The 16,727-nt window shown below is 55.3% G+C and overlaps 1 protein-coding gene across 2 annotated transcripts in view; it reads left to right on the forward strand.

Moving 5' to 3' along the window:
* The first annotated feature begins 897 nt into the window (after nt 1-897).
* KIF3C (kinesin family member 3C) overlaps nt 898-16,727 on the forward strand; it is a 42,718-nt gene continuing 26,888 nt past the window's right edge. The window contains exon 1 of one of the 2 annotated variants that reach the window (XM_053383862.1): nt 898-2,881. In XM_053383862.1, coding sequence (XP_053239837.1) covers nt 1,472-2,881 — 1,410 coding nt within the window. In that variant the 5' untranslated portion in view covers nt 898-1,471. The remainder of the gene's footprint in view (nt 2,882-16,727) is intronic. The other variant, XM_053383861.1, reaches the window with a different exon arrangement.

Below are 16,727 nucleotides of genomic sequence, written 5' to 3' on the forward strand. Positions count from 1 at the left end.
GAGCAGCGCACGGAAATGCCGTTTACCTTTCCGCCGGAGCGGTACCTATTTATCTACTTGCACTTTGCTGTGCTTTAGAACTGCTAGGTTGGCAGGAGCAGGGATTGAGCAATGGGAGCTCACCCCCGTCGCGGGGATTCGAAACACCAACCTTCTGATCGGCAAGTCCTAGGTGCTGTGGTTTAACCCACGGATAAATAAGAAAAGCTAGTTTTTCAAATGCTCCGCAACCTCCAAGCATACTTCCCCCACGTTGCTTCTGCTGCTACCGAGAAGGCCTGAGATATATGTGGAGGAGACCTGCTGTGGAAAATGCAAGGGCAATTCTGATGGCATCTTTCTCCCTCCTTACACTAATTAATGCTCCACCAGTAAACTTCACCTGCCCTTTGAACTTGTGCAGGAGAAATTCATGAGAACACAAGGGTTAAGTACCTCGGGTTAAGAACTTTGCTTCAGGATGAGAACAGAAATCGTGCTCTGGTGGCGCAGCGGCAGCAGGAGGCCCCATGAGCTAAAGTGGTGCTTCAGGTTAAGAACAGTTTCAGGTTAAGAACGGACCTCCGGAACAAATTGACTACTTAACCCGAGGTACCACTGTATTCTTATTATTATTACAGGTCCTAAGAAGAGCACTCGCCGGCTCCCCCCCTTCTCCTCCCCTGCCTCGAGCAGAGCGCTGCCCTTCCTCGCCCTGCCGGGAGCGGCCTTGGGTACCACCCGCCGCGCATCCCTCTCCGCCGCTGCATCCCTCCGGCGCGCAACCTGCAACAAAGGCTGGACTCCAGCCCCCGGCGTGCTTTGCGAGGCATGGGAGGGGCTGGTGGTGGGCGGGGCCTGGGGACAAGAGGAGCCCTCCCCTCCCCCTCCCCCTCCCCCCCCCGCCCCGCTCGGCAGCATCAGCATCTGGCCCCTCCCTCCTGTTTTGCGCCTTCATTCTCTCGCATCCGCGGAGGCAGCAGCTGCTTCTGCTGAGCTGCAATGAATGAGGCTCCCGCCCGGGGAGCCCGGAGCCTTGCCCGGCCGCGACGCCGCCTGGAACCGCCGGTGGGTCACCTCGGGTGGAGGCGCGGGCACTAGGCGGGCAGCCAGGCAGCCAGCTTGCCCCGCGCGAAGGTAGGAAGCGAAGCCAGCCAGCCAGCCAGCCAGCCCCCTCGCTCCAAAACAAGAGGGGAGGGCTGAAGACCTGCCCCCCCCAGCCCTGCCCAGCCTTGCCCAGCGGCGGGATGCGCCAGGATGGGTGGCCCAGGGCGCTCCAGGGCTGCGGCGGGATGCCCAGAGCGGGTCACGCCTAGCCGCATCCATTGTGCCCAGCGAGGGGACCGCTAGCTGCCGCCGCCGCCGCAGCCTCCTGTCAGCAGCGGTGCCAGTGTCGCAGCAGCAGCCCGAGGGAGGAGAAGCCCCCATGCCCAGCCCGCCCCCCTGACAGCCACAGGTTGAGGGGGAGCCCGCCAGGGGCAGGGGAGGCGCCATGGCCACCCGGCCGCCCAAGAGCAGCGAGGCCCTGAAGGTGGTGGTGCGCTGCCGGCCGATGCACCGGAAGGAGGAGGCGGCAGGCTACGAGCGGATCCTGGACCTGGACGTCAAGCTGGGGCAGGTGACCATCCGGAACCCCAAGGCCTCCCCGGGGGAGCTGGCCAAGACCTTCACCTTTGACGCCGTCTACGACGCCAGCTCCAAACAGGCCGACCTTTACGACGAGACCGTGCGCCCGCTGATCGACTCGGTGCTGCAGGGCTTCAACGGGACCATCTTTGCCTACGGGCAGACGGGCACAGGCAAGACCTACACCATGCAAGGCGCCTGGGCCGACCCGGAGAAGAGGGGCGTCATCCCCATCTCCTTTGAGCACATCTTCACCCACATCTCCCGCTCGCAGAACCAGCAGTACCTGGTGAGGGCCTCCTACCTGGAGATCTACCAGGAGGAGATCCGGGATCTGCTGGCCAAGGACCAGAGCAAGAAGATGGAGCTGAAGGAGAACCCGGAGACCGGCGTCTACATCAAGGACCTGTCCTCCTTCGTGACCAAGAACGTCAAGGAGATCGAGCACGTCATGAACCTGGGCAACCAGGCGCGCTCGGTGGGGAGCACCAACATGAACGAGTACAGCTCCCGTTCGCACGCCATCTTCGTCATCACGGTGGAGTGCAGCGAGGAGGGGCCCGACGGAGAGGACCACATCCGCGTGGGGAAGCTGAACCTGGTGGATCTGGCCGGGAGCGAGCGCCAGAGCAAGATGGGCACCCAGGGGGAGCGCCCCAAGGAGGCCTCCAAGATCAACCTGTCTCTCTCCGCCCTGGGCAACGTCATCTCGGCCCTGGTGGACGGCAAGAGCACCCACATCCCCTACCGGGACTCCAAGCTCACCCGCCTGCTGCAGGACTCCCTGGGCGGGAACGCCAAGACCATCATGGTGGCCACGCTGGGCCCGGCCTCGCACAGCTACGACGAGAGCCTCTCCACGCTGCGCTTTGCCAACAGGGCCAAGAACATCAAGAACAAGCCGCGGGTCAACGAGGACCCCAAGGACACGCTCCTGCGGGAGTTCCAGGAGGAGATCACCCGGCTGAAGGCCCAGCTGGAGAAGAGGGGGATGCTGAGCAAGAAGAGGAGGAGGAACAGCCGGAGGAAGAAGTCGGCCGGAGGGGAAGGGACCCCCGAGGCGGAGGACGGAGAGGAGGACGGGGGTCTGGAGAAGGACATGAAGAACTACCTGAAGGAACAGGAGGAGAGGCTGGAGGAGGAGAAGGCAGCCATCCAGGACGACCACAGCCTGGTGAGCGAGGAGAAGCAGAAGCTGCTGCAGGAGAAGGAGAAGATGATCGAGGAGCTGCGGAAGGAGCAGGAGGCCACGCAACTCCTGGCCACAAAGTATAAGGTAAGGCTCGGGTGTTTCTAGGTGGCACTTTGCACATGCACGCAGCGACTGCACAGCCCCCACACCAACCCTGCAAGGCTGGGCCTTGTGTTCATGGAATCGTAGAATGGTAGAGTTGGAAGGGACTCTAGGAACCTCCTGCAATGCAGGAATCATAGCTGACAGATCCATGACAGATGGCCACCCAACCTCTGTTTAAGACTACCTTCCGAGGGAGACCATTCCACTGCTGAGCATCTCTTATCGCCAGAAGGTTCTTCCTCATGTTGAATCTCCTCCATTGTCATTTGAACCCATTGGTCGGGGTCTTTCCTTCCAGAACAGGAGAAAACAAGCTTGCTCTGTCTCCCATATCTGAAGATGGCTCTCATTTCATCCTTCAGTCTCCTCTTTTCCAGGCTAAACATACCCAGCTCCCTCAAGTGCATCTAGGCCCATTACTCAAGTGAGCAAGCGGGGGGGTGGGACAAAGACTCTGCAAAGGACACCCAGGCTGTCTTCAAGGCCACATGCACGATGGGTGAAGGCAGCCCTTGGGCAGCCTTGCCCCCTCCCCCTCCCAACGCTCTCCCTTCCATCGGAGGTGAAGCCGGTGTTCTGGTTCCCAGTGCTGACTGCCAGTGGTCCTGGGGATGTTAGGTATCTGAGGAATGGTGGGATCCTGCACCCGGCGGCTCCGGGGGCTGTGCACCTGGGTGTCCGGCTTGCGCTGGCCGCAGTGGCGGCTGGGCCTGCTGCCTGGGTTTCTGCGCTGTCATGTCTGAGATTCCTTTGCAGGGGCTGTCAGAGGCTGCTCCATCTGGCCTCCTCTCAGTGGGAGGGGCTGAGCCAAGGGGGCAACAAAGCCCAGGAGGGGGTCCGGGGCTAATCAGCTCCCGCCACACAACAAAAGCAGCCGCGCAGAAACCGCCACATCCCTCCCCGTGCGGAGGTGACCTCCTGCACACGCATTGGCCAGCCCGAGGCGGGGAGGGGGGCCTGGCTAAGAGGGCCCCCTGCCCATCCAAGGGGGTCTCCTTTTGTCTCTCCAAGGGGCTGTTGACAGAAGCCGCCGCCGCTGCCTCCCTGCCTGTGGCATCTTCTTTTCCCGCAGCCCCTCAATTTTGGCACCTAATACCCCCCCCCCAGATGGATACCCTGTGCAAATAAATGGGTCTGGGGTGCAGCCGGGGGCTCCTCTCCCCTGGATCTGCCTTTGGCTGTGGACAAGCACAGCGTGTCACTCTGGGTCAGCCACCCCCCTGCCCCCGGGGGTGGGTGGGAGGGAGGAGCCCCTTGTGGACGAGGGTGTGTCTCCAGGCCTCCCAGCACTGCCCCCCCCAGCCCAAGACTTGGTCTCCAACCCACTCTGGCGACAGATACCTGCCATGGGGCACTGGCCACCGTGAGACAGTCTCTGTGCTGTCCTCTCTGGGGGGCGCTGGGGGGCACAAGCCCAAGTTTACAGGGAGGTCCAGGAGAGAAGGCCGGGGTCCCAGCGCCCGGACTCCACTCCCGGAGAGCCCTGCTCTGACCCACTGAAGTAGCCGCCCTTTCAAAGAGAATACAAGGATCCAGTTCTGCAGAAACCCCGCACAATTTCTTCCTTTTTAAATCATTTTTATAGATTTCCCAATAAAAAAAATCCAGTTAAATATCCAATCATAATACTTCAATTAAAATAAAAAACTTAAATCAAAAAGGTCAAATTATAGTCCAAATTATGTTGATTAATTTCTTGGAGTGCCCCACGGTCTCTGAAGCGTTTCTCCACATCTTAGTCCTGCTTCTCCTGAAACCCCGCACAATTTCATGCTGATGGCAGCAGAGGCGGGTCCCAGGCTGGCCCTGCTTCCCTGCCCAAAATAAACGCAGCATTTTAAAAGTTGCTAGATCAGGGAGAGCCAGCGGATGCACTTACCCTCAAGGAAGCTCACAGCGTGACCTTGCGCCGCTTGCTCTCGCTCAGGCTGGCCAGCCTCAGGAGGCCGTTGTGAGGATAAAAGGTGTGCGCTTGTGTGAGACCCTTCCGCCTTTCCCATGCCTCGTTGGAGGGAGAGCAGCAATAAACGAAAGATGAAAGTAGATCGCATTCTCCTCCGAGAAATCCTATTCCACACTCCCTGCTCTCCCTCTTGTCTTCAGACGCGTGTGTAGGCCAAGGCTTAATTTGATCATGTGAGCAGGGCTGTCTTTAGCATATGCGCCGTTGGGGTGCAAAGATCCCCCCAGCACCCCAAATTTAGTTAGTTTCGCGTGCACGGCGCCTCTGAGAATGACAAGCGCTGTCGTTGAGTCTGAGAAGTGCCGCCGTTGTGAATGACAAGCGTTGTCGCGGCGCATCTTTTGTAAATAAGCGTGCAAAGCCGAAAGTAGTGAAACAGTAGGTATACATTTCGGTAATACCTAGGTATATATGTATTTTGTTTTTCTAGCTTGATCAAAATTATTTATTATTTCATAACAGGTAGATAGTTAAGGGGACGCGGATGGCGCTGTGGGCTAAACCACAGAGCCTAGGACTTGCTGATCAGTAGGTCGGCGGTTCGAATCCCCGCGACGGGGTGAGCTCCCGTTGCTCGGTCCCTGCTCCTGCCAACCTAGCAGTTCAAAAGCAGTCAAAGTGCAAGTAGATAAATAGGTACCACTCCGGCGGGAAGGTAAACGGCGTTTCCGTGCGCTGCTCTGGTTCGCCAGAAGCGGCTTAGTCATGCTGGCCACATGACCCGGAAGCTGTACGCCGGCTCCCTTGGCCAGTAAAGCGAGATGAGCGCCGCAACCCCAGAGTCAGCCACGACTGGACCTAATGGTCAGGGGTCCCTTTACCTTTACCTTTTAGATAGTTAAGAGGTTAGGCAGCTTCAGCGGCGAGTGCCTGACACTCCCCAGAATTCAGCGCCCGGGTGCCCCGCACCCCTTGCACTCCCGGGTAAAGACAGCCCTGGATGTGAGAGCCTCGTAACAAAGAGGGTGTCTCTGAGCATGGCCAGAGTGCTTCCCCCTGGACCCCCTTTGTGGATTGTCCACATGAGCTCTGCCTCGTTGGGACGCTTCTGGGTCTGTCCTCCCCTGTCCCCCCCCCAACTCCCAGGGGCTTGCCTGGGGGGCTGAGCCTGGACTAGAACAGAGCAGGAGCTCAGCCGCACAACCTGCACCCAGGACTCAAAGCATATTCTCAGTCCTGGGGCCTAGGAGGCGGAATCATGCCTCTGAGCATGCGCAAACCACTGACCCATCTTGGCCGAGTAACCACCGCACCTGACCTAGGCACACCTAATCGCGGCTTCGCTCTTTACGCTCTCAGAAGCCCTACAGGATGAGGGTGAATTTAAGCGCGCACTGACTCCCTTGCCAACCTCCACCCATTGCCTGAAGCAGGGAGGGTCAGGATCCTGCTTCTCCACCCTCCCCTTTGCAAAAGTGTCTGTTGCATGACAGAAAAAAATCCCCTTGACTGTGTCCTTTTTGAGGGCTGGAGAAACTTCCCTGAATGGAGAGGGATTTCATTTGGCTCTTCTCACTGGTGTGGGGACAGTCCTCTCTGCACGTGCCCAGAGGCACTCTCTTCTAGGTTCTCTGGGAGTCTTCTTGGCACTGAAAGCTGAGCTGTGGAGATCCTTGAGAGAGAATCCAGGGCCCCTCTGTGGATTTGTGAGGGGAGAAGGCAGTGTGGGGGACGCCTGGTGAGGTAGAGCTCAGAGGACTCAGAGCACGTGCAGAGTGCAAAAACTGGCCCTCGATTAGGTCTGCCCTTGGGACCTTGGAGAAGGGCTAATGAGCCACAGCAAATCTGGGGGAAGCGAGTTCTGTGGCCAGTGGTCTTCCTTGCCAGAGCATCTCTCAGGTAGTAGGGTGGAAGTTTCCACTGGGACTGCGGCAGGGCCAAAGGGTTAGGCCTCACCCACTGTCAACACATCCACATATTTCCAGTATGAGTGCAAAGAGTGATATTTAGCCTGGAGAAGAGGAGGCTGAGAGGGGACAAGAGAGCCATCTTCACCTGTCTGAAGAGCGGCCCCATGGAAGAAGGAACAGGCTTGTTTTCTCTGCTCCGGAGGGTAGGACTCGAACTCATGGCTTCAGGTCACAAGAAAGGAGATTCCGGCTGGACATCAGGGAGACCTTTCTGAGGGCAAGAGCTGTCCAACAGTGGGACGGTGATGACCTCTCCTTCCTTGGAGGTCTTCAAGCAGAGGTTGGGCGGCCGCCTGTCAGGAATCCTTCGGTTGTGATTCCTGCATTTCAGGGGGTTCGACTAGATGTCCCTTGGGGGCCCCTTGCAAATCCATTCTTCTGAGAGAGGCAGGGTTTTGGTGGGGTACAGAGTGGGGCCTTCCTTGCCACCAACATGTCACCTCGCGACATTCTCAGATCTCCTGCCCATACACCACCTTCCACTAGGAACCCATTCGCTGCCATTTCTGGATCCTGGCAGCGGTTGCTCAGTGGTGAGAGACACGCCCTTTGCACATGCCCAGGGGCGCTCTCTTGCTTGTCTTTTCTGGGCTCGGCCAGGCTCATCCTTGCTTGAGCTTCCAGAGGGAGCCTGCTGCATCCGGCTGACCCCTTGCAGCTGCACAGGAAGGGGGGCAGAGCCTGCATGAATGGCCCCCTCTGTCCGGCACCGTCGCTCCCCCCCCCCCCCCAGTGAACAAGGACAATGCCATTAGCGAGGGGCAGGCGTGGGCCGAGCCTTGGGAATCAAGGGCCCCCTTGTCTTTGGACGGTGACGGAGGCGGCTTTGCGAAGAGAGGGGTGGGAAGGGGGTCATGCAGGGAAACCAGTGGGGCTCCAGCAGCCCTCCAGCTTCCCAGACCCCTATCTGGGCTGGTCGGGTGTGTCATCTACCCCCGCCCCCCCCGCCATGGGAATCCTGGGGAAGCTGCCCTCTCTCAGCCCCCACGGTGTGGGGAGGAGCAGAGCAAGTGCGCTCAGAGCGTCGGACACGAGGGACCCGGGTTCCAATCACTGCTCAGCCATGGAGCTTACTGGGCGTGGCCTTGGGCTAGTCACCCACTTTCGGCCTTGCCCACCTCACAGTGAGGAAGGGGAGGACCAGGGGCTTTTTGGAGGAAAACGTGAGAGAGAAACGCGGTGAATGAATGAATATTATGGGCTTCTGCTGGCAGGGGGAGATGGGGAGGGCTCATCCGCCCCCGCCCCCCGGACAGGAGGGTGAAGGGGCTGCCAGGAGCCCCAAGTGGCCAGCTGCAAATATAGTTTATTGACTCACAAAATTGTAGTCAGAGGGGACCCATAGGGTCATCTAGTCCAACCCCCTGCAATGCATGTTTAGGAAGTCCGTGATGCAGTGTCAGAGTCAAGCCAATGCCCCAAGCATTTCCATGTCAGGTGTGTTTCACCCCCCACCCCAGAAAACATGTGTTTCCTCCTCCTCCAACTTCCTTCCTCCAAATTAATAAGCATAATAATCTATTATTATTATTATTATTATTATTATTATTATTATTATTAATACCCTGCCCTCCCCTGCCAGAGCCGGACTCAGGGGGGCTAAGACCAGTAAAATTACAGGAAAAACAAAACAGGGGGGGGGGAATTAAAATACAGGTTAAAATGCAATTTAAAATGCAGTCAAAACTGTGAGGGAAACATAAGGGCCAGACTGAGTCCAAACCAAAGGCCAGGTGGAACAGCTCTGTCTTGCAGGCCCTGTGGAAAGATGTCAAGTCCCGTAGGGCCCTAGTCTCTTGTGACAGAGCGTTCTACTACGTCGGGGCCAGTACTGAAAAGGCCCTGGCCCTAGTTGAGACCAATCTAACCACCTTGCAACCTGGGACCTCCAAAGTGTTGTCATTTGTGGACCTTAAGGTCCTCCGTGGGGCATACCAGGAGAGGTGGTCCCGTAGGTATGAGGGTCCTAGGGCTTTAAAGGTCAAAACCAGCACCTTAAACCTGACCCTGGACTCCACCAGGAGCCAGTGCAGTTTGTAAAGCACTGGATGAATGCGATCCCATGGCAGGGACCCCATAAGGAGCCTCACTGCAGCATTCTGCACCCGCTGGAGTTTCTGGGTCAGCTTCAAGGGCAGCCCTGCTTAATTAATTGCCCACCCTTCACCCTAAGGTCCTAGGAGAAGCCCCCAGGTCCAATCCTGGCACAGCCAATCCAGAGGCTCTTTGGGGAGAAAGTAGGGGGGACATATAGATTTCACAAAGAAAACAAAGGTAACAGATCCAGGCCTTGCAGAGGATGGAACACTGGGTGCCTGACTCAGAGTAGGGCCACTTCTCTGGAGCTGCTGCCAACCTGGGCTGGGGAGGGAGGGAGGACGGCAAGCTTCTTCACGGGGAAGGGAGAAGGGGCTCCCTGGCTGGAGGGACGTGAATGGCAGGAGGAGGGGGCAGGTGCGCAGATGAGAAGCCAGCCACAAGCCTCTGCTGGTGGGCAAAGCGTCCTCTGCAAAAGGCTTCCTTTCACAGGGGGAATGTTCAGGGGCAAAACGAAACAAGCGCAATGCGTTCCGCTGGCCTCCACAGTGCCAAGGACTCTGAAGGGCCAAGCGGCCGGGTGCTTGGAGCGACGAAGGTCCTTGCAGGCCAAAAATCCCCTTAACCTGGGACTGTGTTTTGCCACTGGCGGCTGAGCTCCAGGGTTATAGGCCAGTGGCTAAGTAGGGCGGAGGCTGCAGGGAATGAACCAGGGTCCTTCGAATCATAGCGTAGGAAGGGACCCCCAGAGGCATCTAGTCCAACCCCCTGCAGTGCAGGAGTCTCAGCTAAAGCATCCATGACAGACAACTGTCCAACCTCTGCTTAAAAACCTCCCCTCCACACAGAGCAAGTTCTCTACCTGGAATAACAGGAGCTTGTCAGCAAAGAGTTTGAAAAATCAACAAATACTTTCTCTTTTCCCATCGCCCCTTCTCCCCCCCATCTGTGGCTCAGGTGTTAAGACACCTTCGTGTTTGTTTTCCATTTGCAGGATTTGTGGCACTGATAACAATGCTGTGCTTTTTATTTTGAAAACAAGTGTGTGTGTGTGTGTGTGTGTGTGTGTGTGTGTGTGTGTGTTTTCTTACTACCATGTTACGGAGAAATCATTTCTGAGCAGGGATCTTGAGAAACACCATTGTGAGAGCAGCCTGACCTAATTTTGACAGCGAATGAGGCGAGAGTCGTACTGGTAGGCAGCGTAGCCCGGCTTCCTCCGGGAGCGACTCTGTGAGGCTTGGGAGATGTGATTCTTCCTGGCAGAACAGTCTGGTGGAGGAGGCAGCGGCAGTATCCTGATAATGGCAGCGGGAGGGGGGAGAGGATGGGGGGGACAGCGCTGGGCAACAAAGCCCATCTCCTCCTCCTCCCCCTCCATTTCGCTGGCATTCAAACGGAAGGCTGTTGTTGTTGGACAGCTTTCGGCTCTGCTCATATTTTGCTCCCTCCTTCCTGCAAGGAAGCGTGGCTGTGGAGGAGCAGAGCGGAAGCGCAGGAGGCTGTGGAGGGCATCATCCCAGCCAGGCCTCTGGAGAAGGTCAGCGTCTCTTTGGTGGGAAAGTGGGGCTTGAGAACCTAGAGCTGGTGTCAGGAAGAAGAAGAAGAAGAGTTTGGAGTTGATATCCCGCTTTATCACTACCCGAAGGAGTCTCAAAGCGGCTGACACTCTCTTTTCCCTTCCTCCCTAGAGGAGGCAGGGCTGAGCCGGGTTCTCAGGTGGCCGAGGGCGTTCCCTGCCATCAGCAACGCTGGGAAGGAATAAGAACTGCAGAACAAATGGTGGAAGGGATGGCTCAGGTTGCAGAATTCGCATTTCCATTGCTCTGTTTTGTTTTGTGTACATGCAAGAGGTACACGCAGCCCCATGCAAGGAGCAACCTGAGAGCCCCATCGGTCAGGCCCACTGAGCCAAGATGCCTGGCCTGGCTAGCTGCTTCACAGAATCATAGAATTGGAAGAGACCCCTAAGGGTTATCTAGTCCAACCCTGGCAATGCAGGAACCCCTGGCAGATGGTCCTCCAACCTCCTCTCTCTCTCTACTGTACCTTCCTCTCTGGCCCCTGGCGACTGCTCTTAACACAATTTGCTCTTTGAAAACACATTTGCAGGGCGGGTATCCATTCCATGGGTCTAAGATACACATCTGGGCTGCATCCAGTGACGGTGTGCAGTGTGGGTAAATGATTGGCGGGGGGGGCGGGGCAGGAGCATCCGTGGCCCTGTCTTGCAGTTCGTCCAGGCTGCGAGTACAGAGACCACAACATCAACAGAGGGAGATCTTGGGGGCTGGAGAGTAGGAAGAGGCATTTGTCAACACGAGAGATCTTTGAGCAGAGCATCTCCGGAGGGAAAAGGTGGGAGGAGAACCTGTTGCCCGGCAACCGACTCCGCTGAGCATCATTGCAGGGAATTCTCTTCTCCAGAGCAAAGATCTGCAAGGCACCTCCTTTGGTGGCATTTAGGCAGGATCTGTTACCATAGCTCCCCATGTTCATCTTCGCCCCACAAAAGGAAGCTATGGTGGTTGCTCTCTTGGCTTAGAATTCCCAAATCACGAATTGGCAGTCATCTGCACCCCGACACACACACACACCCCGGGGCCAGCTTCCTCCCTTCATGCCCAGAGTGGGCAGGGGACCAGGAGGTCTTCTTTTGTGATGCCACCCTCCATGCAGGACAACCTTGCTCCGCTGGCCAGTGGCCCATGGAAAGTTGATGTCCTGGACTGGCTGGATGCTGAGGAGTGGTGGGAGGGCACCAGTTGGGGAACCCCCAAGAAAACCCCCAAAGGAAGAAGGCTCAGAGCCAGGGGGTCGGTGGTGGGTGATATTGCCTGGTCAGAGGGAGCAGACTGGGAGGAGAAGGTGCCGGAAGCAGAAGAGGCAACAGGATTCAGTGAGCAGGAAGAGTCTGTAGCAGAGAGCAGTGCAGATTCAGAGGCAGCAGTTAAAGCAGGAGGCCAAGAGGCAGAAATCAGTCAGGCTGGTGAAGAAGCCAGGGGGTCTCCCCTCCTGCTGCAACAAGCTTTCCTCCCAACTGTTCTCCCAAGACCAGGAGAGATATGAAGCAGGGGGGAGCAAAGACAGAGACACGGGCATAGTCTCAGATTGCTTGGGAAGGGCCTGCGGTGGGGGAGGAGAGTGAGGCAGCTGTGGAAGGCAGGGAACCTCAGTCCCCACAACTGCCCCATTGGGGCAAGATCTCCCGGGATGAGCTGCTGTGCTCTAGGCCTGGCCTCCTGAGTAGACCTTGTTTCCATTAATAAAGAGTTGGCTCCACTTATGCCATGTGATTATTGCTGACCTGCTCCTTAAGGAGCGTCTCCAACCCCATCGTTCTGCCCAGACACTGAGGTCCAGCGCCGAGGGCCTTCTGGGGGTTCCCTCCCTTCGAGAAGCAAAGCTACAGGGAACCAGGCAGAGGGCCTTCTTGGTGGTGGCGCCCGCCCTGTGGAACGCCCTCCCACCAGATGTCAAAGAGATAAACAACTACTTGACATTTAGAAGACATCTGAAGGCAACCCTGTTCAGGGAAGTTTTTAATGTGTGACATTTTAATGTATTTTTAATCTTTGTTGGAAGCCGCCCAGAGTGGTGGGGAAACCCAGCCAGATGGGCGGGGTACAAATAATATATTATTATTATTATTATTATTATTATTATTATTATTATTATGGGGTGGCCGGCCAGACTGATAGCTGCTTGCATGCAGAGGGTCCTGGGCTCAGCCCCCACGGCGTCTCTGGGTTAAGGCTGGCCACCCCCCTGCCCTGTCCAAACCCTTGAGAGCTTCTACTGACCAGTGTCCTAAGCGCTGCTGAGACGGGTGGACCCAGAACGGTCTGACCTGGCCCAAGGCAGCTCCCTGTGTTGCGGTGCCAGTCGCCTGCCCTGCTGGGTCTGGGGAGGTGGTGCCAATCAAAGGAGCTCTTTGGGCAGCCTCAGCTGCGAGGAAATGTCGCTCACGCTTGTTTGCCTTGCCAGAGTAGCTGAGCTGATGATGAGCTCAGACCCAGGGTCGTTTCTGCCTGAAAGCAGGGAGTGCCCTTTTAAAGGCTGGAAGTAATTTTCCACAATGTTATCAGCATGATATGAAGAGGAGCTGGCGTAATAGGCGGAGAGTGACCCAAGGGCCTGTAATATCTGGGAAATTAATTCCACGCCGTCTCAGTTACGGCCGTGGCTGCTTTTTGAGCATTCAGCCCCTCTTCCATTTTTGCACATGGGCAAACCGTCTGATAAGCCCATCCATGTCGTAAGTTGCCCAAGGATGCTGTGAAATCTCAAGGAGGGGCTGGCTGGCGGGGGAGTCTGCCGGCGCTGTTTGGAGCTCTCTGCCATTCTGCCTAATGATCCTAGTTTGCTTTAGGGAAGAGAAGTATTCCCAAACTGCTTTAGGTCCCTTCCTTGGTTCCATCAACTCATCCCTAGTGCTTGCCCCAGGGAAAGCATCATTCAGAATAGCACCATGCACCAAGGCAGATGGCAACACCCTAAAATTCAGAACGATGAATTCCACATGGATTCAAAATCCAGTTAAAACGATTTAGCTTAGTTAATTCAACAAAAGTGATGAGCTTGATCCTGTGAAACCAGCTTTCCAAAGTCATTTCCCCCTTTGCCTCCTAGCACCCCCCCCCCAAGGTAATTCCAGCACACAGGCACCCCTAGATATTAGGCAGAACTCTCTGATGGCAAGAGGTGCTTGGCAGTGAACCAGGTGACCTCAGAAGGTGGTGGGCTCCCCTTCTGGGGAGTTCTTTAAACAGGTTGGATGGCTGTGATCCCTTCATTGAAGGGGGTTGGACTAGATGACCCTTGGGATCCCTTCCAACTCTAAAATGCTGTGATTCTATGGGTGGTCTGGCTGAGGATGCTTCTTTTAAGGGTGCTTCCTCCTCCAGCATATTCCAGGGAGAGAAGTGGGAATGGAAACAAAGCATGAGATAATGTTTTAAAAAGACAGAAAGGGAGGGAAACCCCAATTTATTGGTTCCTGTTTGATGGATGAAAAGCTTTCTTGTGTAATGGAAGACAAAGATGAGTCCCTAACGGGGGCTGTTCGTCTTCCCATCCAGATGACCCCCAGACTACGAACCACAAGGCATCATTTAGCATTTAGTATTGTCTGAGTCTCTCGATCTGGGAGGGAGGAGGGGAAGGAAGAGAGATGAGAAGATGAGAAATAGTCAGCCCTCTGTTGAACTGAGAAGCGTTTTTTAAAAAGCCCAGGATGCCCTGCCACATCACAGAGAATGCTGAAACATGACCCCTGGATTGCACAAGGGCCCTGTGGTCCAGTGGGTGGAGCACACCATTTGAATGCAGAGAGGTCCCAGGTTCACTCCCCCCACACCCCACACCCTGCCCCACACCCGTCTCTCTAGGGAGGGCTGGGGAAAGACTCTTGCCGGAAATCCTGGAGAGCTCTTGAAATTCAGCGCAGGGAAGAAATCCTGTTCCCTTTGCCTTCCTGACTCCTTGGCAGCTGGCCTCTGGAATTCTCACTTCTCCAGATTTTGTGATGTGGCTCCCGACCAGATAAGACAAAACCAGGCAGAATTGTGTGCAGCGGGGGAAAGCTGCGTAAAATGCGCATGGTGGCGACAATAACTGTAGAAGCACGGGTGGTGTTAGCAGGCATTGCTTGCGAAAGCAAAAATGTGTCTGTCAGGGGAAAGGGCACACAAAGGGGCTCTGGAGAACGGAGCCCCATTTGAGTTTTAAAAACAATCCAAACCGTCGCAGAATTGGGGAGAATTTAAGCTTGGGAAAATGAGAAACAGAGAGAAAAAGAAATTGAACCATCCGGTTTGCTTTTTGCTTGTTCTTAAATCTCCTTTTCTGAAGGATTGTTCTTCTCCGACCAATCCAAGAGAACCTTTTATTAAAAAAGAAGAAGGGAAATATAGATATCTCTCCCCACTGCAGTAAGGCTCTCAGGACCAGCACTCATCCCAAACTGCTCTCTGGGCCTGGATAATCAGAAGCAGCTTCCCTCCCACAACTCCATCACCCAAAGATTGCGTCTGTTCACAGGAAAAGAGACATGCACACGCACTCACACAGAGAGACGCCCCAGCTTGTTCCAATTATGACAGCAGCAGTTATGCTTTTGTTCCAAAAGCACAACACGGTCGCTTCATGAAGACTGGCAATGCCTGAACCTCCTGCCAGGGAGAGAGGGAAAGTGTGTGTGTGTGTCTTTTGTCTTGAGACAAATTCATGTAGGAGGAGGAGAAGGGCTCTCAGTGCCTGCTCTGCTCTGCCTCCACCTTCAGAGGCAGTAAATGCTTCTGAATCCCAGTTCCTGGAAGCCACAGGAGGGGAGTCTCAGTGTTAGAAACTCAGATATATAACTGAATTGCCAAATAGCACCCTAAACTTAGGTTAAAGGTAAAGGGACTCCTGACCATCAGGTCCAGTCGTGACCGACTCTGGGGTTGCGGCGCTCATCTCGCTTTACTGGCCGAGGGAGCCGGTGTACAGCTTCCGGGTCATGTGGCCAGCATGACTAAGCCGCTTCTGGTGAACCAGAGCAGCGCACGGAAACACCCTTTACCTTCCCGCCAGAGAGGTACCTATTTATCTACTTGCACTTTGACGTGCTTTCAAACTGCTAGGTTGGCAGGAGCAGGGACCGAGCAACGGGAGCTCACCCCGTCACGGGGATTTGAACCGCCAACCTTCTGATCAGCAAGTCCTAGGCTCTGGGGTTTAACCCACAGCGCCACCCGCATCCCTTAAACTTAGGTTATGGTCGCCAAAATGGAATCAAAACCTCCAAGTGTCCCTATTTTCCAGGGATGTCCCTGATATAGAGAAGCCATCACGGTTTCCGATTTAATGTCCTGCTATTCCTTAGAACGTCCCTATTTTCATTGGAGAAATGTTGGAGGGTATGGAGTTATCTGACCCCCGAGCCATCTGAAGGCAGCTCTGTATAGGGAAGTTTTATAATGTTTCATGTTTTGTTACATGTTTATATATGTTGAAAGCTGTCCAGCGTGCTGGGCCAACCTAGTAAGATATGTGGGGTATAAACAGTAAAATTATTGTTGTGGAATGGGACACCCGTTTTCATTCTGGAAACGTTGGAGGGTATGTCAAATGCCTAGGTGCCTTTGTTTTTTATTTTGCAGAGGAGTGTTGTCGTTGTTTTCATTTCTATACCGCATTATAGTTGAAAGAACAAGTCTCAAGGAGGTTTACAAGCACGTTAAAACATCAAATACAGCCATACCTCATGTTACGTTTGCTTCAGATTGCGCGTTTTCAGGTTGTGTCCCATGGCGACCCGGAAGTACTGGAAAGAGTTACTTCCAGGTTTAACTGCTCGCGAACGTGCAGACACGCAAAAAGATGTCACAGCATGCGCAGAAGCGGCGAATCGTGGCACGCGCAGACGCGGGTTGCGTTCTTCTCAGGTTGCGAACGGGCCTCCGGAACGGATCCCATTCACAACCAGAGGTGGTACTGTAAAACAATCCAGAATAAAACATAATCAAGCTTCAAGGAAAATATTTCGGGTCCATCTCTAAGCGACTCTTTGCTTTCTCCATTTGCCAGCCTGGCACCCAGAGATCTCCATGTGGTTGCCATCAGACCTGCGCCTGTCACAAAATGCGCCTGACTGATTTCTAACACTGGAGAGATGGCCTGGTGCTTGAATCCTTGCAGCTGTCCTCTTTGGAGGATCTTGTTGAACAGGATGCTGGACTTGATGGGCCACTGGCGTGATGCTGTTCTTCCCCCTAAGAGCCAGTGTGGTGTAGTGGTTAAGAGCGGTGGACTCGTAATCTGGGGAACCGGGTTCGCGTCTCCGCTCCTCCACAAGCAGCTGCTGGGTGACCTTGGGCCAGTCACACTTCTCTGAAGTCTCTCAGCCCCACTCACCTCACAGAGTGTTTGT

The sequence above is a fragment of the Podarcis raffonei genome, chromosome 3 (genome assembly GCF_027172205.1).
Source record: "Podarcis raffonei isolate rPodRaf1 chromosome 3, rPodRaf1.pri, whole genome shotgun sequence".
Classification (NCBI taxonomy): Eukaryota; Metazoa; Chordata; class Lepidosauria; order Squamata; family Lacertidae; genus Podarcis; species Podarcis raffonei.